The sequence below is a fragment of the Thunnus maccoyii genome, chromosome 3 (genome assembly GCF_910596095.1).
Source record: "Thunnus maccoyii chromosome 3, fThuMac1.1, whole genome shotgun sequence".
Lineage (NCBI taxonomy): Eukaryota > Metazoa > Chordata > Actinopteri > Scombriformes > Scombridae > Thunnus > Thunnus maccoyii.
Window position 1 is genome coordinate 22689773 of NC_056535.1, and position 25524 is coordinate 22715296.

The following is a 25524-nucleotide window of genomic DNA, read 5'->3' on the forward strand; positions in this document are numbered from 1 at the left end:
CAAACCAAAGTAAAGGACAAATTTAAAAAATTGACCTGATGATGTGAAGTAGTGAAAAAATCATGAGAACAACAAAGTTATTACAATTCATCCTGACAGGGACATGAATGTCTGTACCAAATTTCATTGTAGTGTAAGTAAGTAAGTAAAGTTTATTTATGTAGCACATTTAAAGACACCAGTCACAATGTAATTCACAGTCAAATAAATAAAACATAAGAGGAAACAGACATAAAACACAAGTTAAAACATATTATACTTAAACGCCTGTCTGAACAGATGGGTTTTTAACTGTCTTAAAAGAGTCCACAGAGTCCAGAGACCTCAGACTTATTGGGAGACTAATCCAAAGCTTAGGTGCTGCCGACTGGAAAGCACGATCTCCCTGACTCTTAAAACGTGTCCGAGGGACACTTAGAAGATCCACGATATAATGTGGAGCCAGGACATGTTGGGCTCTATAAGTCAGCACCTAGATTTTAAAATGAATTCAAAAATTAACAGGAAGCCAGTGCAGAGAGGTTAAAATAGATGAAATGTGTGACCATCTGTTGGATCGTGTTAAAAGCCTGGCAGCAGCATTTTGGATGGTTTGTAAATGGTCCAAGAAAGATTTATGAAGGCAGGTAAAAAAAGAATTTGTAGTCCAAACGCAATCAGATAAAAGCATGTGCTAGCGTCTCCATTTCAGCTCTTGACACGGACCTGAGTTTGGCTCTATGTTTCTTAAGTGAAAGAAACATAATTGAGTCAGCATCCTACCACGAGCATCAGAACTGATTGGTCAAAAATCACACCAAGATAACACACACTAGACCGAGGATAAGGCAGCAAGGTTCTGCCTGATAACAGATTGTGAAGGTTATCAGGAGCAATAATCAAGACTTCAGTTTTATCTGCTTTCCACTGCAGAAAATTATTCGTCATCCAGTTCCTATTTGCATTTAAACAGTTTAGTACAGAAAGTCTATCAAGCTCATCAGGTTTGAAGGAAAAATATAACTGGATGTCTTCAGCGTTTAAATGACAGGAGATGTTGCTGAAACTACTGATAGTCTGTCTTAGTGGAAGCATGTATAAGGAAAATAAATTAGGCCCCAGGACTGATCCCTGGGGGACGCCACATGACAAATCAGCCATGTCCGACACAAGTTCACCTACAGAGACCGAGAGAGTCCTATCTGTGAGTTGCATCCAACGGTTGTCAAGACATTTCATTCAAAACAGCAAAAGTCAACCTCATGGTGGTGCTAGAGGGAAAGTCAGGGGAGCACCAAGTTTGTAGGGTTTATCCTCTGGAGAACCTGAATGTTTCTACCAAATTTCATGGCAATCCATCTAATAGTTGTTGAGATAGTTCAAGATTTCTCATCCAGAGCATTTCTTTCTTGACATTTTAGGTGATACTAATCTGTATCTTCCTCTCTGTCATTCTCTGCAGAGTGTTAGAATATTCAGACACCAACCGGATGACCACCCAGAACATCGGCATCGTGTTCGGGCCGACCCTGATGCGCCCAGAGCGGGACAACGGCAACATGGCGGTGAATATGGTTTACCAAAACCAGGCGGTGGAGCTCATCCTCAGCGAGTTTGACCACATCTTCGGAACGAGAGGCCCCTCTTGATCTTTCTGGACGGGAGGGTGGAGGGGGGGGTTTAAAAAGCTCCTTTAGATCAGACGAAAGCACAAGTAGTGCAGCGTTTGTCCTCTTTGCCTGTTGACTCATATGGTGTAAAATGGATTTCACATCAAAAGATAATTACGGGGTAAAAAGAACCAGGACAGAAAGCTGCTAATCATGACATCTGGCCTCCATATAAAGCCATGTTAAAACAATAATAATAAAACAAGCCAATTTTAGCTGCAATACTTGTGCCTTTGACTGCAGATGTGGAGCCCAGCCCCGGTGTTCTTTACTGCTGGAGCGAACACCTCCTTGTCACTTTTCCGTGATGTTTTCACTGATCAGACTTGATCAGGACTTATTAAAGCCATAAAAGTGATAAATCTCCTCCAGCCCGCCCAGCTAGCTGCATATTAATTAGTTATTTATCAAGGAACATGAAGAAGGATGTGTCTTAACGTAGCACTGAAACAAAACTTAGCAGAACCATCTCACTGTGAAACACACATGCACCAGCACCTCTTGCAGAGTGAAAGCAAGCATGGACAGATCCTACCTGCAGTGTTAGCGTGGATATACTGTAAATAATGCAAACAAACAGGAAGCAAGCGGGGTGTGAAAATAAACCCACATCTCTGCTGAAGTTATAAAGTGTTCAGATGAAGAGTTTTCAGGTTCATTTCAGACTCAAGAGGCAAAGTTCAACTGAGAACTCGTCAAAGATAAAAACATGACTTCAGTGATGGGATGAATGTGCCAACAGGGCAGCAATGTTCCTTTTTACCAAATAGTACTTTGTTGTGTGTGGACCTTCAGAGCTTCCCTTATTGTACAACTTTGGATTGTTTTCTATTTTTATTAGTGCAAACTCCTCAGATTAAGTTAAAATATTAAATTGTAAATATGTGAAATACTGTCTTTGTTAACTAGTAGCACTTTGCATACAGTGTGTAACCTAAACATTATATATTAGCCAAAATTCAAACTGATACATTTGCTTTGAAATGAAACTGTGTCGTTAAACTATTACTTGGACCTGATTGTTAACTCTCCTGCAATAAAAAAGTGAACAAATGGATTTGATCTGTTTTGTGATATTTGGTCAGGATGTGTCTGTCAGGTTGTTTGTACCGAGCAATAGGTTGCGTGAGAGATAGAAGTGTGGAGGTATGCAAGCCTCAGAGACTCAGCGGGTGGAGGCATCCCCTGTGATTGGTGCAAATGCTGCTTTTAATAACAAAACAAAAGAGGAACTGGAAATGCATATGTTTAAAAAATGTGGATTTTCCCCAAACCCTTTCACTCTCTCACTCTGCGGCTTTGGTAATTTTATATTGACTGTGGGTTTGGCAAAAGACAAAAAAGAGCAGAAAAGGGGCACATGGGGGGGGAAGAGCTCATAGATTTTGCGAAGTTTTATTAGATGTATTTATTCATTTTTATGTTCATTTTATTTCAAGTCATGTGAATGTGTGGGGAGGGGCTAAAATGATGTGTAGCTGATTGATGTAGAGTCATCTGAACTTTTGATCATTGTGTGCGTTTCCAAGGTCGTCTGTATGTTTGATTGACACAGAAATATTTTCTACTTAAACAGACAACCACATTTGTTTGTTTGATCTTAATGCATGTGTGCACAGTCATCTATGCAATTACTCCAACTGGTATCAAAGTTTATACATTTATCCTTCAGTCAGTAGTGCAATCTGTCAGTCTTTCGAGTCTTTTGACAGCTGTGAGAGCCTCCTCATATTAGATGAAATGCTTCTATTCAATATAATTATCATGCAAGGAAAGTGTAAAAAATGATGAATTCAATATTTCATAAAATATCTTTATTGTATATTTTGTTCTCTCTCCAGATTCTGAAATTGAAGGGATTTTGTGTCAATAAAAAGCCAGTGGCATTAAACGGCTATAGACTGAGCTCTGTTTTATTTCACTTGGTGTGATGGTGCTAATCACTCACTAAAATTAGAATCAGTCTGTCAGAGACACAATCAAACACCCTTCCCTCCTAATAAGCAATCTATTGCCAACCAAAGTCAAACTTTATTACTTTATATATATATCTTTTAATTCTGCCTCTTTTTTCCTTCCCCATTTTCTTTCTTTTGACTTATTGATGACATGTGGTTTGATGACGGGACTCTGACTATACATTAATATAGTTATGAACAATGCAAAATACAAATGTGGCTCTGCGTGATAAGATTTATAATCAGTTCTGCAATCATCATTTCAAATGTAGACGAATGAGCCGAAGCACTACGAAAGTTAAGAGAAATTTGCTTGCAACAACAGATTTTTGATAGATGGACTGATGAAATGTAACAGCGTGACATTAGTTCAAAACCATTTTGCATCTGTAGGTAGTTATTTTGTTTGCTGCAACACTGAAACGAAATGTTTTTGAGTATGTGTAAGTATTTATTAAATTCGTGGAAGTAAAAGGATAACAAGGTTGTGAAATGTTTTCATCTGTTCTGTTTTTTTTTTTCCAAGTCACTTTCAAAACTAGTTTAATTTTCATAGCCCCTATTTCAATGAACCTCTTTAAAAAAAAGTGCACTATTCAGTAATATGCTTGGGCAGCTCTATGTTAATCAATTTGGTTTAGTCTTACAGGAAGAGATACCACTGCAATGGTGTGTGGCAAACAACTTCCCTTTGTGTTAACTTCATATTTTTTATATTTATCATTTGTATTTTGTTAACTTGTTTATAATTAATTTTCTTGGAGCATAGAAAAGAAGAGAGGAGAAGCTTTATATTCATGTACGGAAAATCATATTTGTGGTTGAACTGGATGATAATCAGTGTCTAGCTGACTTGACTTCAAAGATACTTCAGCAATGTGATGGTTGGCACAGGTGCAAACACCTCTCACTGAAAACTGCCTTTGCACACACCAGTAAAATACATCTTTAACTGTGTTTATTCTTTAAAGCCTCATAGCCAGGTCTACTTTGCTCTGTGGCACTGTGAATCACACCAGCAAACTTTAAAATTCTCAGCACCCAAATTGACAGCTTGTTGCTCATCATAGGTGGGTTTCGCAGCATGTTGCAAGTGATGCTGATGCTGAGACTGCTGTCTGACTGTGGTGGCTGTTGTGCACCACACAGTATATGTCAAGCTAGTTCTCGAGATGAATGTCATCTTAGTCAGTCTTCTTACAGTCGAGCCCAAAACCAGCCGAGCGATCAGACGATCGTCATAACATCACCAATTGTTGGTGCTACAGTTTGCTAAATGCTGTTGATGCATGGCACTCAAACGTATCTAACCTGAGTCATCCAGCGCAGTTTGTTATTGTTACAGTTAGCCGATTGTGTACGCAACCTGCCATTAACCTAAACTCAGTGGATCAAATATTTGCAGGGCCGCTCAACCCTTCATACCGCAGCCACATACACAGGTTCACAAGTACTAAACAGCCACCTCTGATGAATCATCGTGCAAATAGACAGACCCACAAAAAAGTTAGTGTAACAAAGCAGTCTGCAGATCATTGGTGATGGAAAACTGTTTACCGTGATGGGAAACCAAGTGGCCCTGGCCACAGCTGAGCTTCAAGACTGTCTTTTGCTGGCAGATGTCTGTGTTTACACAGACATCTGCCTTGGTATTAAGAGTCACACTTTTGCTTAAGGGTCATTTAAGGTCCCTTCTGGTTTGAAATTACTCAGTAATTCAACCTAATTCAGTCACTTATGGAACATGTTTAATTAAATCCTGGTCCAACCTGCTTGTAAGGCTGAAATTTTAAGTTGTATACACCCTGCAGCATGAGGTTATAAATTAGAACAAGAGAACACTTTGATATTTTTTTAATTCTTAAAAAATCAATAAAATACAAGATTCTGGTGACAAAGTATGTACAATTTTATTACAAATATCCACAAACATGCAAAAAATATATAAAAAGATAATACAAAAGTTGCATGATTTCCAGTAAAAAATAAGAAATACTGCTTAATATAAAAAAGTGTGCAGACACTGAGTGATAGTAAACAATTTTCGCCTGTTTTTTTGGCCCAGAAATAACAGGTAAGGAACTATGCAAGAGTAGGGTGGCAGTTGGTGTGTCACATATGCATATCTTTGGCGATAAACACACACACACACACACACACACACACACACACAAACACACACACATGCACGCACACACACACACATCATGACCAAGAAGTGTCTTTGGCGCCCGGTATGCATGAATGCTACAAGCTTAGTCACACCTCATGCACCACCGTCTTATCTCTTCATACCAAGGCTTTGTCGGATTACTCACAGTGTCTGAGTACATCTAAGGCACTTTTCATGTTGACTACACCACAGTCAAAAAGAGGAAGTTACAACTGATGTATGTGTCCTGAGTCTTGACCCTCTCGCCACACCTCAACAGACAGCCCAAAATGTGTGAAACATTATTGTTCCGGGGTGTGAAAATAGGCTGTAGCACATGTAAATTATTACAAGAAATAGCAGACATTTTAGCATTGAATGAAATAAAGCAGCTCCGTATGATTATTACACAAACAGTGAGACAGTGCAAGTTTTATTTGCTCCCTCAAAGGAAAACCCCCAAGACTGACCTCATCTTTTTCCACTTTCAAACCCCATGCAGAAATGACTGTTCCCCAACAGCATGCAATGAAAAATGTGCAGTCCACTGCTTTCTGTTTAAAAAATAAATAACCACCCTCAATTTTTGTTGCAATGAAATTCCTGTTTTGACAGCTTTCTTTAAACACTAAATAAACTGCTGATTAATTAAAGCGACGGAGCACCACAGTTAACCCGAAGAGACAAGCTGATTGTACCTTGTGATTTCACAGCATAAATAACATAAGTCCAAATACTTCTATATACTTGAGCACTTAGTGGCTTTGGGACAAAGTGATAGCTGCATGTGTTTTTTTTTTTCATGTAAAACATTATACATTGTTCATTTCCTAAAAGAGAGGTAAAGATTTGTAGCGAATAATACCACAGGATATTCAGAGGTGAATGTTACTTGCACTTATTGGAAGAATAAATAAAATGTCAGAGCATCAGGCATTTCCGATTGATATGGCTGCATCTGTAACCTTTAACCTCTGGCCTTGCATGACATGCTGCAGCACTCTAAAAATAACTCCCTCTGGGCCTGATTTTTTAACCCACTCGCTGGTGTGCGTCTACATGCATCTCACAGTACCAACATTTCAAACAAACAAACTAATTTTTCAATCTTGGATTTTAAATTTCTTTTTTGTGCAGCGGTCTGCAGCAGCAAGCATCTAAAAAGTGAGATTCGATCTGAATGTGTGACACAAAGAGTCAAACCAAATGTTTGAGCTGTCCTGGCACATGTTAAATAGCCTAAAAAACAATGTAGATACATGAAGTCTATTCTGCATGATAAAATTAAATACTGTATTTTGTATAGTCAGATATATTTGGTTTGTATGGCTTCATCCATTTTAAGGTAATTTATGCTTTGGCAGCTCTGTGCATCTTTCATGGTGTGAAATTAGTTAAAATTAGTAAAAAAAAAAAAAAAAAATCAATGGAGTGGTTAGATATGAGAGGAAAAATCTATCAAATGTATTAATATATACAGTATATGCATTGTATTTGCTTATTTAAGTCACCTTAAGTTTTTATTCTGGGTAAATCTGTTATATCCAGGCTCAGTTCACATTTGTCCAAGTCTCCATTCTGGTCCTCAGTGTCTCGGTCCCAGAGCTGGTTCTCTGCAATGTCAATATGGTTCCCCACATCACAACTGTTTCTTTCATTTTGCTCTCTATTCTCTTCTCCTGGTGATTGGTGGATGGGGTTACCTTCCAGCTGCTCCCCTAACAAACTCACATTTGCCTCTTCAACATGACCATCACCAACTCCTGCCTCTTTAACTTCCTCCTCTTCCTCCTCCTCCTTGAGGACCTCTGGAGGTCCATCCAGACTGCAGTCGCTGAGGAAAGAGTGTGGGGTTTGGGTATCCTCCATGGACAGAGGGGTCTCTAGAGCCAGGCGGCTCCCGAGGTTGATGCCTGCCCCTGGGGTGAGAGGCATCTCCTCGTGATCTTGGTCTGGATCCTGGTCTTTGCTGCAGTAAGCGTAGCGGTGGTTCATGTGCTGGGAGTAAGAGCCGGAGTGAGAGAAGCGCTTGCCGCACTTGTCACATTGGTAGGGTTTCTCTCCAGAGTGCAGCCGGCTGTGCTCGATCAGATGGTGCTTATGTTTGAAGGCCTTGTTGCAGATCTTGCACTCATGAGGACGCTTGCCTGTAATGAATACAGATTATTTTAATTATTTTAATATAAATATCTTACAAAAAAAGAATGTCCAACAGGTTTTTTAAGAAGATTTCACATTTACTAAAATCTCAGGAGGGTTTTAAACATTTGAAACATGTATTTTAGAAATCTATACTGGAAATGGCACAAGCTAAATGTGTTTGTGCACTAGCTACAGACCTGTGTGCTCGTATTTGTGTCGGAGCAGAGAGCTGCTCTTCTGGAAGGTTTTTTCACAAATGTCACAAGCATAGAGCCCCTCGTCTGTCTTCTTCAGTCTCTTCCTCCCTGGCCCACCATCTCCATCCAACCCTTCATCCATCAGAGAGAGGTAGTCCAGAGCTCCACGGTTTAACACCTCACCCTGCAGAGAAAACATGAACATTTATATCACTGTTCAGTAGTTACTGCCTTAATTCTAATGTTATACTACCTGATCATGTATTTCTCATTACTTTTGAAAAGGTTTTTCAGTATTTTCACATTATATCTTAAAGAGAAGCTGTACTCACAATGAGAGCTTGTCTCTCCTGGTGGATCTTTTTCAGCGTAGCCTCTGTGTCTGAGTCCATCATGTAGGCCATAGGAGAGAGAAACCCAGGGCTATTTGCTGGCTGGCTGAATGGAATAGATGTGATGCCGTCATGCGCTGAAAGCCCTAAAGCAGACTGGTTGAAGATGGGAAATCCATTGTATAAGGGGCCTGGAAACACAGGAGCTCCAGGCCTGCTGTAGATAGGGTGATGGTGAAGAGATAGATGTGAGGGTTGGGTTGGACTCGGTCGCCGTAGCTGCTGGGTCCCGAGCTCTCTCCTCTCTCCTCTGGCTGAGTTGCCGTTGACAATTTTGTGTCTCCCCTCTTGGTCCGTGAGAAGCTTGGGCAGGGAGAGGTCCAGAGGTTCGCTCTGTGCAGACCAGGGGCTGCCTATCTGGTTCTGAGGCGAGGAGAGTTCAGGAGGACAGCTCGTGAGGTCGAGGCAGATGGGAGAACCGAATCCTGAGGATGGAACTCTTCTTCTGGCTCGAGGTGATGACAGCTCTGAGGAATGGTTAATCGCCTGACTGGGGCTGCCCTTTTCCTGGCTGGACCAGTATGCCCGTGAGGACAGAGGGTCATGGCAGGGCTGAGGAGGAGAGTGCACTGCGACCAAAAGCTGCTGTGGTACCGACTGCCAGTGAGTCTTCTGTAATGGTGATTTGTTTCCAGGAAGACCGTTAGGTACTTCACTTGGCTTGCTGTTCTCGGGCTGAAGAGCAGATCTAGGGAAGAATAAAGGTGGGGAGGGGTGGTCTTTGCCCTGAAGACCCTCAGGCATTTCCACTGCCTCGCGGTTCATCTTACAGAGGTAGCGCTCGTGCTGCAGGAGCACCGCCACGTTGGGGAAAAGCTGCGAGCACCAGCGACACGGTACTCCAAGCACACCTCTCTCCCCTTCACCTGACCTCACTGCTTCTCTCCTAGCACTCCTGTCAGGTGACATCTTCCTGTCCGGCCCTCCTCCGTTGTAAATCACCCTCCTCTCCTCCATTACAGCTCCTCCTGCTCTATCAATTTCCTCATCTTTCTTCACCTCCCTGTGAAGCATCTCCTGCAGCATCTGCTCAAATGTCCCAGAGTGGATATAAGGCAGCAGGGTGGTCCCTTTTAGGATACTGGCCCTCAGAGAGAGCTCTGCTGATGGGTCCCAAAGCCGAGCCAGGTCTGAAGCTCTGGGGAAGCCTGTGGGGTTCTGGTTAGGGTCCTGCAGAGAAAGCTGGTGAGGATCCAGAGGCCTGGTATTATCTTGGGTAAGTGAAGCTAATGAAGAGCCCTTGTCATTACCGTTTCTCCCACTGCCTGCAGAGGGAGACGTTGGAAATGAGTGGTGGTAGGAGCTTTGGCTATGTCCATTAAATGCGCCACTGGCTCCTCCTGCATTTCCCCCTCCATTTCCTCCACCACTAAGGCACTTTTTGCTGCTTAAGTGGGAGCTGTAAGAGCCAGAGTGAGAGAAGCGTTTCTTGCAATTGGAGCACTCATAAGGCTTCTCACCTAAGAGATGAAACCGAGAGGACACATTAGTGAAAGGAGGCCAAGAGTAGGTTGTAAATACCTTCTGTGTGGGTGTGATCTTTACCTATTACTCATAATTTTCTTGTCCTGTCATAAATTATTTTTACTTGTTTTCTGTCTCCATGACAATCTGCTTTTCATATAATTGTAAAAATACCATGTAAAACTGACATGATAAGTGAGGGTTAGTGATACAAGTGCAAACAATAGATGTTTGATGTTATTCTGTCTCACCACTGTGGATGCGGAGATGCTCTTTGAGGTGGTGTTTGTACTTGAACGCTTTCCCACACTGAAGACATTTGAACTTCCTTGTCTCCATGCCTTGATCCAAAGAGATGGCATTCTAGGATGACAGGACATTGTCATTAATTTTATATTGTAACAGATTTAGGCAGTGATTACAGGGATGGTGAAGAGGTCTGGTTGTTATTTCTGTAAACACAGAGTTATAAATAAATACACTAACTAAATATGAGTATTGTACAATTATGAGTTGTGAGTTTCTCTTACTTTCTGAGTGTATCTCACCTTGTCCTGCACTTGGTTGTGAAGTGCCAGGTGCCGCTCCATCTGTGCCCTAAGGGTGGCAGTGTATCCACAGAGCGGACAGACCATGTGGCCCCCCTCCCTTTCCTGACAGTACTTGATGTGGTCCCTCAGAGAGGCTCCACGCTGGTACATCCTGTGACAGAACGGACAGGCCTGCTGGCTCCTCCCTGCATCTGGAGTGCACACGTCCAGAGAGAGGTGACATTTTAAAAAGGACTGTGGAAATGCTCATCGCGTTCATTAAATGTATCCATCCATGCATACATTTTCTAAACTGCTTATCTTGTTCAGGGTTACTGGGGTGCAGTCTATCCCAGCATGCATTGGGATAGATGCAGGGCACACCCTGGATAGATTGCAAGTCTATCACGTCACAACACATATAGAGAAGAACCCACTGTCATACTCACATTCCATTTAAATATAGCTACAATAAACTATATTCATTTTAAAAAAATAAATTACAACCCCAAATAGAAAAATCATTTGAAAATTACTTTTTAAAAGGTTCTGCCTGTCATCACACAAGTTGCATATTGAACTAGGAAGATGGACACAACCTAAAGAATGCCATACTGGCATACAGAATGAAAAATATGTATTATTATGTCCTCAGACTCTCGAGACCCAAGTTAAATTTTAGCATAACCCAAATTTCTTAATTATATAGACAAGACAAGAAGATCTTTGTTGTGTTGCATACCTGTCTGGAAATATTAGAACATGTTTTTTAGCAGTTTTATTTCATGTATTAAATTATATTTAAATAAAATATTGTTTGGACCTAACGTTGGATTAATTGATGATTAGAGTGAGTTTGATTAATGTTGATGTATTTTATATGGTTGTATTGTGATATTTAAGTCAATAATCTAACTAACTAACTATGACACAACCTTTTTTATAACCTTGATATATTTGATATAAAATGTTGAACAAGAAAAATATAATTGTGGGACACCAAACTACCGGTATGGTATATGCATGAACTGCTGGAACATAAATGCGTAAATGTAGTGGCCTCTGTTATACTCTGATAACCGCCTTGGTTGAACCATTTGTGGTTGATAAATTGAAGTGTCTTGTGAGGTCTTTGTTTTCCTTTACATTTTCTCAGAATGACATTTGCACGCACAATCTGATAAGTGCTTTATCACCACTATTTACTGTCAGCTGAGCGGTTCATCGGAGCAAGCATGTGAAACCTTACATAATGTAGATGTGTTGATTTTCTCTGCAGTATCATTACAGCTGTGCCACATTAACCTACCTGCTCCCTCAGGTGAGCGGTGCTGAGCTCCTGGTGACCAGATGGCGGGTGGCAGCTCATCGTGCCTGCTGCCTGGGTGGTACACAGCTGCCGTGCCATTATGGGTCAGATGGTCCAAGAGACTGGCTGAGGTAGAGGCCTTCCTCAACTGGGCCAGGAATTCATAATGGGCCAGGTCCTCAAAGGCATTCTGGGAGTCTGAGGTCTTACCTGGGTTACAGAGAAAAACATAAAGAGGAACTGAAAAAGCCATAAATCAAACTATTTTTTACCAGAGGTTATTTTTACAGGAAACACTGACGCATAAATTATAATTATTCATTACATTAACAGGAAAATATTAGTTCTATGTACCAGCTCTAATGAGCTCTTTCTACTAGATTCTTCTTTTTTATTATTTTAACCTGATAAAAGTCTGTTGGGGATTGGCTGAGAAGGCAGCATAAACTCCATATGATAGCGATAAATACAACACAGACAACAAAAGTAGGTTAAGAAAAACTGTCACAGCAAAAAAAAGAGTATCGGCAATATTAATTTAAGATGCAGATTAATATGAGGAGTTGCTATGTGACCTTTCTTGTTTAATAGCTTTTTGAATTTAATCCTTTTCAAGTGTTCTCGTCATGTATCACCATGGTCGAAACTGAAAATGTAACTTTTATATTTGCATGTAATATATATTTAACATAACACTTCTTACAGTGCTCTCTGTCTCTCTCTGTTTGTGTGAGTGTGGGTGTACATGCTTTGTTCATATGCTTTTGTGCGCAAAGACAAAAGCGATGTTGTTTTCGAATGCAAGAAATATTAACTCTGGTAGTTTTGAAATTCATTCTGTTAATCACATCAATACCACCACCACAACAATAGAGAGAGTGTGATACTATAAATATCTAGGTATTTGGGTTGATGAAAAACTTACTTTTCAAGTCCATATTGACATTCTGTTATCAAAGCTGAGATTGAAATTGGGCTTTCTTTTTAGAAATAAATCTGGTTTTCTGTAAAAGAATTGTTGAAGCAGTTTTCCTCTCTGTATTGGATTACAGGGATGTTATTTATGGGCGGGCGGCCAGTTCCACTCTCAAACCTTTAGATGCAGTATATCGCTCTGCATTCATATTCATTACTGGAGATAGTTATGGGACACACCATTGTCTATTTTACCAAAAGAACTGACTGAAAACTGAAAACCTCACTCTATCAGTGAGGTGGGATCAGCATTTGTTCTTATTTATTTATAAAGCTATTTTACAAAAGCTCCCCCTCGTATCTCTCAGTCCTGCTTTCTTGGAATGCTGGTAGCCATTGTACCCGCTCACAGACATGGCTCACCCTCATACAGAGTTAGGAAGATCTGCTTTCTGTTACTGTGCCCCACATACTTGGAATATGCTTCAAAAAAACTTTGAGATGACCTCATTAATACCGCTGAGACAATTCCAAGGTTTAACTGCTAATTTTATTGATTGTAATTGTTTCATGCTTTTAATCTTTAATTGTTCTTATTGTTTCATTTATTTATTTGTCCCACAATCGATTCCTGCACTTTTATCTTTTAACACTGTTAATTTTGCCTTGTTTTATTTAATCGATGTAGCCATGTACTCTTCCTTTATTGCTACCTCCTGGCTTTCTTTGGTGCTTTCAGTTGTGTCTGCTCTTATGTCTGTACCTCGGCACCACTGTAAATGAGGGTTCTCCCTCAATGTGTTTTCCGAGGATTTAAATAAATAAATGAATGGATGAAATAAATGTGTGTACATGTACAGTATGAGTGCAGAGAGATGGGGATAAACTGTAAAATGACACTGTGCAACTGAATCTAATGGGACTAAATTGTTTACTTAAAGACAGACAGATAAAACAATAAATTCAGGGAACTACGTGGCCAAATATAAAACAAGATTTTAAGAATTCTTTCTCATTCGTGCCCTTAAGTGCAGTGACAGGCAGAGAGAGAGAGCCACAGATGTACGTGAAGAAGAGAGAGCGCCTCCTATCTCAACTCAAGCCAGTCAGCTTTGCTCACAGCGACTTTGAGGAAGATTTTTCAAATCTTTGCAGATGTTGGCATATTTTGAGCTGTTTTTTATGTGGTGAAGGGAAGAGCCTATGTGGTTCAGTGTTGTAAAAACTCAGCTTTGCCTTCATCAGGCAAGGCCAAATCACGCGAGGCGAGGGAGCTAAGTGATTGTTAGTAGGCAAGCCGCGTGAGCCTTTGATCTCTCCTAAATAAAAGGGAAAGCCTCACGTCGCGCAGTGCTGATTTCAGTACCGTAACGTCACCTCTTTGATGCATGGAAATATTGTGACATTGTGTGGGATGAGTTCTTTTGTCATGCTTTCAGAAGGCTGCTTTTTCAAAGAGAACAGTGAAAAAAAGGAACAGCTTGTAGGGAAGGCATGGTTTCACAAGGAGCTGATATGAAGGTGTATCTAGAGGGCTTTGAAAAGCATCATGAAACTGGAGGTGTCTTGCATCAGAAAAACAGTGTAAACGTGTTTACACATACTGTAGTGTCCTACACAGCAGTCTTATTTAACTGCCATACTGTACTATATATTACATTTTACATATACATATATTAATATTTACTCTCTTGTTCAGGCTGTCTACAAGAACAAATACCGGACTATTGAATGGTTTAGAAAAAGCAACAGCAATAGCAACAGTTTTTCTAACAAGACAGAGGTAGAGTTTGTTTTGTAAGAATGTAACTTACAGTACATCCTCAATGGTTCCTGGTCTCCCTCTCTGTCGGTGGCGGAGATGGCGGTCCCGTCATCCGTGGCCTCGGTCTCCGGCTCCACCTGCGCCCAGTAGTTCCTGCTGCCAGGGCTGAGGCTGAGCGGCCGTGTGGATTGAGCAGGGCTGCCAGGCTCCTCCGTCCCCTCACTGGGCGTCAGGCTTGTCTTGTCCAGGCTCTCCTGGCAGTCCTGGGGCTCCAGGCTCCACAGGCCCACCTCATCCTCCCCCTCAGATCCCAGTGAACTCACTTGCTCAGCATCCACTGCGAGAAGGGAAGAAAAAAGAAAAAGTTGAGGAGAGAAAAAAGACACTAACTGCACCTGATGAATCAGGTTTAAATGCCAGTCTGCTCATTAGGAATGTATGATTTTGCAATGTTATAGTGTCCTCAAATGAGTTTAAAATAAAATATTATGAACATGTGTCTTAAATTTACATTTGGCATCAGATGCCAATTAATATTTTGTGGAGTCCAAATATAAACAGATTTTTTAAAATGTGACTCAAAATGTTTCTTGTCATTTCTGATGGCATTTAGTGGGCTGAGCTATAGATTTTTAACAATGCAATCCAGACACAGTGTTACAAAAAAAAAGAAAAAAAAAGTTAGGAACTGAAACCAAAGAAGGGAAAAACACAAGCAGAAATTCAGAAAAGATTTAGTAAATTCTTACTTGTTGTTTGAAGTCTGAAAAAGAAGCAACTGCATTTCTATTTATTTTAAGTTTCGCTATGCATTTATATTTGTTGTTGCTGTGTTACTCCGTAAACAAGGGTAATTAAATCTTCATGTGAAGTTGTTCAGTGTTCCTCTTATAATGAGATATTACATATGGCTTTGTGGTTTGATGTACTGATTACAAGGAGATATGTGCAGCATGCAACATACACAGTTATGCAACAGAGAATCACAACTGTAAGAGGAGAGTTCCTATCAGAAATGATGATATTTTAAATATTTTACTGACTACAAAAACTACAAAAACAGAAATATAAATTATTAACAGTAGTTTCTGATCAATTTCAGCTCAATTTTCAAAGGGACAGCTTTACTCGGCCAGTGGTGACAGTTAAGTGTAGCTCTCATTTTGAGAGTGACTGAATAAAATACATTTTAAAATAAATAAAAAATAAATACGTAATTAAGAATATTAATTAAGAATAATCTCTTCAAACTTTCTTTATATTAAAGAATATCCTGAAGAACATAACGTGTGTGTGTGCTGAAAAATCATTTTACATCTAAATTTATATTTTTAGGAAACATAGAACATGCGACTTGTACAAATCATTTACAACAATGCAGCAGGGACGTAGTACAGCAATAAGAAGAAAATATAAATAACATATTGAAATTTAAAAGTATACCCTCGGTGGTGCCCAGACTGGAGCAGAAGTGGAAAGGCGCATTACTTTTTCCCATGGCAAAGACAATAAATGACAATCACAAACACATGCCCGGGATTTCAGCTGTAGGCTCTTATTTCCAAGGCTTTTTTTGAGGACTCTCTGTTTTCCTTTCACTGATTGGCAATATCTAATCACAACCAAGTAATGGCCATTTAAGAACACAAGTAGACTCCTTGCCAGCGCCTTTGAAATACATCATCAGAAAAAGCCAAAACATTGTCAGGGGGTAGAATGGACTGTGCCAACACACAGAGAGCCAACTCTTCTTTTCGTGTTGTTGTGAATATAAAGTTTCTGATCGGTATCTGATAAAGGTCGCAAGATGACATCTTCATGCTTCTCAATTGTTTTAAATAAATTTTCCTCGTTGGCCTTGACAGAATGTTGTGCCTCTTTTCGCCAGATCAGAGTGAAAATAAAAGTTTCACAGCTCATTCCATTTCACAAAACGCAAACAAAGTTTATTCATTAAACTGTCAAAACAACACTCAGTCATTCTAGAAAGATTTTAAATTTTGTTTGAGACGTTCCAACTACACCCTTACTGACTGGTAGAGACAATAATTGATGAGCATTTTGCTTTCAACTCCTCCACACATCCAGTTACGACCTCGAAGCTCACTATGACAAAAGCCAGTAACTACAATGTGGGGCAGTGAGGGGGGGGGGGGGGGGGGGTTGGCATTTGAGCAAATCTACCTTGTCAACTCCACATCAGAAGACACACACAGATAACAAACACATACTCACTCTGTTACTGGAAGAGCAAAAAGGAACCCAGTGCTGTAGAGGGGGTGGCCCGCAACACACACCTAAAGCACTTTTGAGTCCCCCTGAACTATATACACATATCATGCTGATGAGCATATAGATAATTTCTAGATATAACGCCTACGTTTGTATCTGTTTGCATCAGCAAGTTGTATATAGTCCCCCTGCTTGATTACACCCCTGTAAAAAGTTAGCACATGCAAAACTCTGATTCACCCGGGGCCAGTAACAAAGCCTCTGCTCCATGCAGTGCTGCTCTGCTAACATGAGAAGGAATGACTCGCTCTTATGAGGGATGAAATTGGTCATCAAATGTGCTTCCCTACAGCAGGCAGCTATGAAGTTATATGATGTAGTTGAGGCCGACCTATCAGCCCCGCAGGAGTTTCCTGGGATGATAGGACATACCACTGAGCCCGAAAAGAGAAAAATCTGGTCCAGATTAGCGTCAAATTGGCTCTAATTTTCCCTCCCATGACAGTGAGTGACACTGAGCCTATATGCGCTGTCATTAAAGCAGCACCACGCTGGGATGGCTTTCATTATCCGGCCCGTTGATTTATTTATTTGGATAGCGATAGCATCCTTCAAATAAGTCTTTTTTTGGTGTGGCAGGACAGCTAAATCTTTGAACAGTGCAGGAGGTTTGGGATTGCCTGCAAATAGAGATTGTGTGTCAAGGTACAAAGGAGTTTGAGAGTAATAAATTCATGCAATGCGAGTGCTTTAAGAATGTGTAATTTGTTGGACGATACTGAACACACAGCACAGCACAGTAGAAAACAGGAGTGCTATTTTGCATGCACTGTAGTGTGCGTGGGAAGAACGTGACTCATATCCAGAGAGTGCTAACCGAACTGTGCTGTATCATGCTTGACAATGTTGATCACTTCTGGGGACTCTTTCTGATGGTTTGACAACAGTGTGTTCAAATTAAACACTGCACACTATTTTAATCTCTCTGCCGCTTTCCTTTGCTGACTGAACATCGCAAAGATTGATGGTCTGTCTGCCAGAAACAAATGTACATTTTCAGCCTGTGACAACAGTCAGAAATGCAGAATTTCAGCCTGAGAAAACTTACTTGCTGTTCTTGTTATCTGGAGCAGAAAAAGGCTTGTGATTAATCTTGGATCTAATCTGAAATTTAGAAAATTATGACGTTTATAAGACTGACTGAATGACGAATAATGTCTGAATATTTTCATGTGCTCGTATGTGTGTGACATGGAAACTGACTGCATTTTACCACATTAAAATCATACCACAACTAAAAAAAGCCACTTAAGATAAAGGGGGAAAAAATCATCCCATCATTTCTTTTGCACTGACTCACAACAGCACAGAGACAATTTCAACGCTGGTCTGATCCTGCACTGTTTATATCCCAGAGGGCATCTACTGTACAGCAACACGCTAAGCTGCAGTTTATTTTACGATGCACACATGTGATCTGGTATTGACTTAGTAATTATGTGGCTAAATGGTAAGCACGCAATAATTACCTAGAAATTACCTTGTTTGTTTCTTTTGGTTTTAAACGGCAACAAACAAGGCCAGGCCCCATTTAACGCATAATGTAATCGTTACTGTTCTGTCGAATTTTACAATTCACAATATTTATATACAAGCCAGAATAACGGTAAAGAAATATTATCAGTGCTAATTAATAGATTATCATTTATCATATAGTTTAACAACAACCCAATTAATAGCTTTTTAGGCAAATATCAGTTTGAGACATTTTGGTAGCTGACAGAAATACTACCAACACCCAAACTGAAAACAAACTAATATTTCTTACACTTATACTTTTAAACTGTGTTAGAAATACTGTGTCTGAATTTAATATGAGAGTGTGTAGTTTTTGTTATACACACAAAATTAGAACCATCTAAAACACACCGTAAACATACTGTAAAAATTACCTTAAATGTAAACAGGGAATGAAATCAAATAGATATTTTTATGATCTATGTTTTTTTCTAGAATAAAAATTTATAAAACAACAAAAAATTTTAAGCCGCAAATTTTCTTTTTCTATTTTTTTTTGTCATTCCTTTTTAAAAGTTTTATATCAAATTACTTTTGAAACTTTTAAATCAATAAATTGGTGATCAATTTTCCTAGATGAAATAATATCCATGCTGCTCTCCATATGACATAAAGCACAAGTTTAATATGACATAAGTATGCACATACCACATTAAAGTGACACTACATCATTTCATACGATACAATATGTAGGTGGTAAAAATGTCAGAAACAAAAGGGGGACGCAGTCAACTGAATACACTGAGGCGTAATTAAAAAGCGATCCACCACATTTTTGTAAAAAGAAGTCTAACTGATATAAAATAAATATTTTTTAAAATATCTGGTTTCAGTTTATATATGAAATCAAGCCTCTCCCATGCTGTTAAGACTGTGATGGTTTCACATGTGTCAGAGGAAACACGATTGCATACACAACACTTGCTATTTTGAAGTCAATAAATTACCACATGAGAGTCATGGACACCCACACGCTAAACAAAAAGCAAGCGCAGGAAAATGTCTGTATTGTCATTTTACAGTACCTATGAGAGCAGTTCAGAGACGAAGTAAATCCATATTCATCTGCAGAGCACAATCATGTCGACAGTGAAGACTTCCCCTTTAAATATATCTCAGAAATCAAAAATGCCATTTAGAAAATTATCATTGTGGCAGCTCTTCTATTCATACCTGCTGACTGACATTCATACAATGAGTCAGGGGAGGACCGCAACCAAGAACAAACACCTCCCACCTGATATCCTTCATCTCAGCAGCAACTCACACTCTCTCTGTCACACAGGGTGATTTTGCTTTTGACTCTAGCACCTTGGCCTGCTTTGGTTTAGTTTCTTTGACCTGCCCTAATAACACTCAAAGTGAAAAAAGCACATATCCACGTGTTGGTTGTGTTTTATCTACCTGGTTTTGTTATTGTAAATGTACTAAATACATGATTTACACACTGTCATTCCCTGAAAAACAGATATTATTTCAAAATGTTGTAATTTTGTAACATCATAGGCGAGTATATGACATTAATAATATTCACAAAGTGCGTTTAATTTACTTGAAAAGCCCATTCCTGAATTTTCCTCTTGGTGGTTACCTCACTTTGGAATGCGACTCTTAATTTCAATTTATCCAAATGTTTTATAGATTATATCATGAATGCTGACAGCAAATTGAGGATTAAATGCTCTAAATTACATGTTAACCAATAGGAATGGTGGTAATGTGATGTTTTGCAGCAATTTTATTGCATTTTTGTGGCCAGAGAGGAGGAAGTGCAAACATTCTTGTCTAATGATGGTGAAAATAACCACAAACACATTGATATGAAAGACAAAGTCAGTCAAGTTTTACTTCAATTGATTACAGTCATTTCTTTGCTGGTTGGCTTTGAGCCACAAACAAACAAACAAAAAAAGGCAGCAAATGGTTGCTGGTGTGAATAAATGAGACTGAAACTGTGACCCTGGGACGGGGATTGTAAAAGTCACATTAGTGTTGAGGCAGAGATGCTAAAATGTGACGTGTGGTGCAGTAAGCCATTTGCATTCTTGCAGTGTGTATGGTATACAATGCTCTGGTGTATATGTAAGAGAAAGGTGGTGACAAGAGTGAGACTGAGAGTCACAGAGACACTGTTGCATGAAGAACACACTACAGAACACAAACTACAGTGAGAATGAGAGAGAAAGAAAAAGAGAGATAAGAGAGAGACAGAGGGACTGGGTGATTAGAGGACAAAAAGGACGAAAGAGACAGAAAGCAACAGTGTCAAACTGTCCCTGACACAAATCCTCCAACTGATGTCGAACTGTGAAAAACACGCTACAAAGGGAAATTCCCTCGACACACACACACATACAGACTCAAACTAGGGTATAGAGAAATACAGAAAGCAAACAAACTTGTATTTTCAGCACAGAAGGGGAGAAACACTGCCTTGCTGCTGCAGAGGATTACAGCAGGATCAAACACAGTAAAGAAATACATGACAATAACTGTGTGTGTGTGTGTTTGTGTAGGCGATGCTCCAAGAATATCTGATCTGCAGTGAGAGATAGTAAAGTTAAAGCTCATGCGGTACCACAGCAGCGAAGTCACGGCTCCGTGCCTTTAGATGTCCCACTCATTAGGAGACACCACCCTGTCAGAGCATTTAAACCACCACCACAGAATGCGCAGCCGAGGGGCAACATCTGCACTATGAAAGACGCAGAAGTGCACAGAACAATCAGCTCAAGAAATAAACACCAAGCCAATTTCCTCATATTGATTATGGCTCTGCAAAGACAAGAGCGCGCACAACAGCAGCGAAAATTCTGCACACTAAGCAGTTAAGCAGTGATCTCTAAATTAACAACAAACACCGTATTGAAACTATTTTGCCTTTGTTCAGTGTGGCTTTTAATGATTCTGCTCAATTAGGGCCCTTGTGACATAAAAACAGAACCCCTTTTGGCATTTTATTAGCTTCAAAGCCACTGAACCATTCACTGATACAACTCACAAAGTTGATTTGTCAACGAGTTGTGCTTTTAGTGTGACTGTGCGCTGGCGTTAGTTTCATTATTCACATATGAGCTCTCAGTACGATTTCAGAAGGGCCTCGGCAAATCAAAGCACAGCCCCCAAGACACCAACTGTAACACGCTGTGGTGTTGTGTACAGCTGCCATGGCCGCTCTGAAAGGGCCCAGGCATCAGAAAATCGATTGAAATCAGTTTTACAGATCTGGTATTCTCTATCTACATGTCACATCGCTGCACCAGACACTGAACCACATCTACTTAGTGGAAACCTGCTTTCATTTGACTTTGAAGAACACCAACAGATTAAACAGCAAACGAGCTGAAATAAAGTAGAGCAAAACCACCAAACAAATAGTTAACAAAACTGTAACTTACTATACAGACTGTATGCTGCCGGTCAGAGTAATCACCCTCATGAAGAAACTGAGAGGATAATGTCTTGTCTGCTATTGCCTTCATCTTTCACCTTCAATCCTAGACAACTCTTTTTTTAGTTGTTTTTTTTTTTTTTTCTGATAGGCCCAATCTCCTCCTACTCATTTTGCACTTCGCCCATGCATGCTACACATTTTTGTTTAGCTTTGGCGTTCTCTAGGTACTGCACAGACAGAATACACAAATTCACTTAATGAAGATTACAGGACAGACACACATGTGGGACTTCTAACTACATGTATTTTATTTAGAGCAAAATGTTTTTGATTCCAAAAATGTTTCTGCTGTGTTATGAAGATGCCGTGACAGGGTGTTTAACACACTAACTTATCTTAACTCTTATTACTATTTTCTTTATCTTGTGTGTTCTATATTGTTAATACTGAAGCACTTTGAGTTTCACTATGAATGAAAAGTGCCGTACAAATTCAATGTATTATTATTATTACTAAACATACACTTAAAATAATTTTCTGCGCTCACATGCCTGTGTGTATTTATTTGTTTGAGAGAGAGACACACACAGAAACAAAGAAAGAAAGAGGCTCAGTAAAAGTGAACATGGACAGGAAAAAGGGTCCAAATAACTTGTGGCCTAGACCAGTAATCACACCACAAAGGTGCATATACGTGCTCGTGAAGTGTGAGAGAATTGTGACTCACTTGGAGGTACGGTGCACTAAACTGCACATACAGACACACATGGAGAAGCGGCGAGAAGAAGGAGAAACACGTTCGCAGGGTATACTTTCATCCCCTTTTGTAGATTCCCACCCGAGCTCTGTATTCTTAGATTGTGGTGAGTCGACTCTAGAACATCCATGAAATATTTTTGTAGCCTATAATGATGTTAACTTACAGAGTTGACAGCTGTGGCCACAGGAACTTCAAAATTAATAGTTTTGCATTTCTCTCAGGTAGAACATAAAGAGACAATGACACATTACTAGATAATTAGTTTATCATTCAGCGTATCATTGTGTAACTCTTATCTTCTACAGTGGATAATGTCTCTTTTTATAGGGTATACTGTTTTAACATACAGCATTTTAGCTAAAGGAAGTGCACAGATCACCAAAAAGTAACCGCAGGTTTAAAGAGGATGAGCACCTCATTCTCATTTTTATGGCTTCTTCTCGTTTTCGATGAAAGCTGAAAACAGAAAGGAGTAGGAGTGAAATGAAAAAGAATAGTGACCACAGTTTAAATTTTGACGAGGTCTTTTTTTTCTGTCTATGATTCAAGTGTCACCTCTCTTTTTTACAATTACCTATCTGCTGTGTGGTATACTGTGAAACTGAGCACTGCTGAAACAACAAAAAAGACGTACTGCTCTGACGCTATCACCTGTTAGCAGTTTACCAAGCAGAATTAATAATTTGTATGCACACACACACACACACAAAAATATGCAGTAATCAGTTTTTCTCTTTGCAGAACTGAGACAAGGTGTGAGTGAAGAGGTGTGCAAAGAGCCTATGTGGTTGTCTTCTTCCTTTAGAGGTTTCCTGTATGCTGCTGCCTACATGTTTGCCACCATGTTTACCTGTCCTGTAGACCACTAGTGACATTTCTCTGAAGAATTCACCTTCTTCACACTGGCCTTTACCTTCAAAGCAGAGACGTGTGAATTCTGCACTTGTGCCATTGTTTGAACTTCAACAGTGACACAGTAGTCTCTACAGTTTCATAGTAGGATAATGAATTCATTGAACTGTTCTGCTGTTACAATTTGCAAGGATATGGCAAGTATATGTAAAAACACATTTTTAAAACAATTAGAGTTCATTTCTTTAAGCAAATTCAAACAATTTATAAATCTCCTAGTTTTTCTATCAGCAATACAACATTCAGAGCATTCAGTTTGCTACAATCATGATGACTTACTCCCACTGATCTCACTCGTTGTCTCCTTCTCGCTGTCTCATTACACAGCTTTAATAAAATGCCACGCTGAATACAATTTCCACTGACCTACAAGACGAAGTTAAACTTAGAAACACCGCTAACATCATTCTGGACTTCCCTACTATGTCATGCTGAGTTGTGTCACTTGAGTCATTTACCATGTAAGTGACTCACTAGTAGTGACAAATTAACCAGACTACTGTATCTATACTGTGTATGAGAGTTTGTGCGTGTACATGTGCATAGCCTCGCCACCATGTTTGAGCTAAGTGTCAGTGACATCATGCCCTGTTTGCATCTGTTGCACCGAAAGCAGGGCTGATGTTGGTGAGAAAGGTTAGCTTGGTAAGAAGAACACGTTATTTCGAGTTGGCTCTCCGCCTCCTCCTGTGGCCCGTGCTGGTTTCCGTGCAGCGAGGGATCGGTGCTGGAATGCAGTAACGGTCACAGAGGGACCCACGCACTCACCACACCGTGAATCAAAACCCAAACTCCACTTCATTAGGCTCCTGTCATTGCAAAGACTCTCACACCACTCTATAAATACCCCTGTCTCCCCCCTCCAAATTTGTTTTCCCTCTTTTTTCTTTACACATGAAAATGCTCAGGGACTGTTCCAGCTTTCAGATGTGGCTCTTTATTTTGTACGTTGGCGCAAGAAACCACACAATAGTGGCTCCTTTTGAATATTAAAACATTCTCTGACGGAGCACAAAGGTTCTGAAGTTTTTTAATAGGGGTGCACGCTAAATAAAACTTCTCTTTGAGCTTAACAGCTATACAATGTGGGATTTGGTTAGTTCAACTAGAGCTGTAACTTTCAGTTACTCTCTACGGGAGATTTGTTTTGAGGGGAAAACAAATATGCCTGGTATCCCACTGACTTTGTCTACTTTAAACATCTATATATAAGATCTGTTAGAGGTGTTTTGCGTGATGTGGTGTGGTCTTCTTGAAAAGGATAATTAACTGTATTAAATCCCAAAATGTCTAAAAAAATGTCACTCAAAGCAGTTTTAAAATACAAGATACAGGAACCCCCTTATAAAGAATTGGAACCCGGGTTTTAATTAACATTAAGATTTTAAAGCTCAAAGCAGACCATGAGAGGGTATTCACCACACATGTATGTAGAGAAACAACAATTCATCTCCTATTATGACTCTTACTACTATTGCCGCTGACAACATTAATAATCTTGCCCTGTTATTCTTCTTCTACACCTATTATTAAAAATTTAAAAAATAAAGACAGACAAGCGTCTTGATCGTCAGCACAGAACATGAAAAGATACTGATAGACAATTATCTACTGCTGCTCGGCTCAGAAGAAATTCAGTAAACCTATAAAGTATGAAATTTAACTGTATTATATGACAAAAGACTTTGCTTTTGTCGTGATAAATGTTGTTTTAATTGACACAGCCTGTAGATGAGACCTGGCAGTCAGTTTCTGCCTGGTTAACATACAGACGGGGCGCCATCCTCTGGCGCATGTCGACATTACATTCTCAAGCTGAGAGATGGTGCTACACCAAAACTTTTCCAGTGACCACATGTGACCTCAAAGACTTTGAAACATAGAAAAGTCGCCTTTCTAATGTGTCGCTCTCCCTTTATCTTCTTTATAGTGCACATACCATTTCTTCTCTCTCTCTCTGTCTGTCCCTGCCTCGCTGTCTCTCTGCTTTCTTTTGTCACTTAGTCTGCCCTTTTAGCATGCACGCATAAGAGATACAGACAGAAGAAAAGAGGAACACACACGCTATTAAAAGTTTTGTGTTTATGCAGTTCTGATTAGGAAGATGTATGAGTCATATTGTAACACACATACTTAGTTCCAACTTAATGTACTTGAATGTGTGAGTTTCTGCGT

The 25524-nt window shown here is 39.7% G+C and overlaps 2 protein-coding genes across 6 annotated transcripts in view; one reads left to right on the top strand and one right to left on the bottom strand.

Moving 5' to 3' along the window:
* arhgap9 (Rho GTPase activating protein 9) overlaps positions 1-2706 on the top strand; it is a 42285-nt gene extending 39579 nt beyond the window's left edge. For all 5 annotated transcript variants that reach the window (XM_042402644.1, XM_042402659.1, XM_042402653.1 and 2 more), the window contains one exon: positions 1442-2706. In XM_042402644.1, the coding sequence (XP_042258578.1) occupies positions 1442-1628 (187 nt within the window). In that variant the 3' untranslated portion in view covers positions 1629-2706. The remainder of the gene's footprint in view (positions 1-1441) is intronic.
* A 2786-nt stretch (positions 2707-5492) lies between these two features.
* The window catches only part of LOC121894764 (zinc finger E-box-binding homeobox 2-like), a 35172-nt gene continuing 15140 nt past the window's right edge, over positions 5493-25524 (bottom strand). Inside the window, exons 3-9 of the mRNA XM_042407596.1 lie at positions 14523-14810; positions 11794-12003; positions 10503-10696; positions 10206-10317; positions 8431-9950; positions 8099-8282; positions 5493-7906 (exon numbers count right to left, since the gene is read on the bottom strand). Of these exons, the coding sequence (XP_042263530.1) occupies positions 7272-7906; positions 8099-8282; positions 8431-9950; positions 10206-10317; positions 10503-10696; positions 11794-12003; positions 14523-14810 (3143 nt within the window). The 3' untranslated portion in view covers positions 5493-7271. The remainder of the gene's footprint in view (positions 7907-8098; positions 8283-8430; positions 9951-10205; positions 10318-10502; positions 10697-11793; positions 12004-14522; positions 14811-25524) is intronic.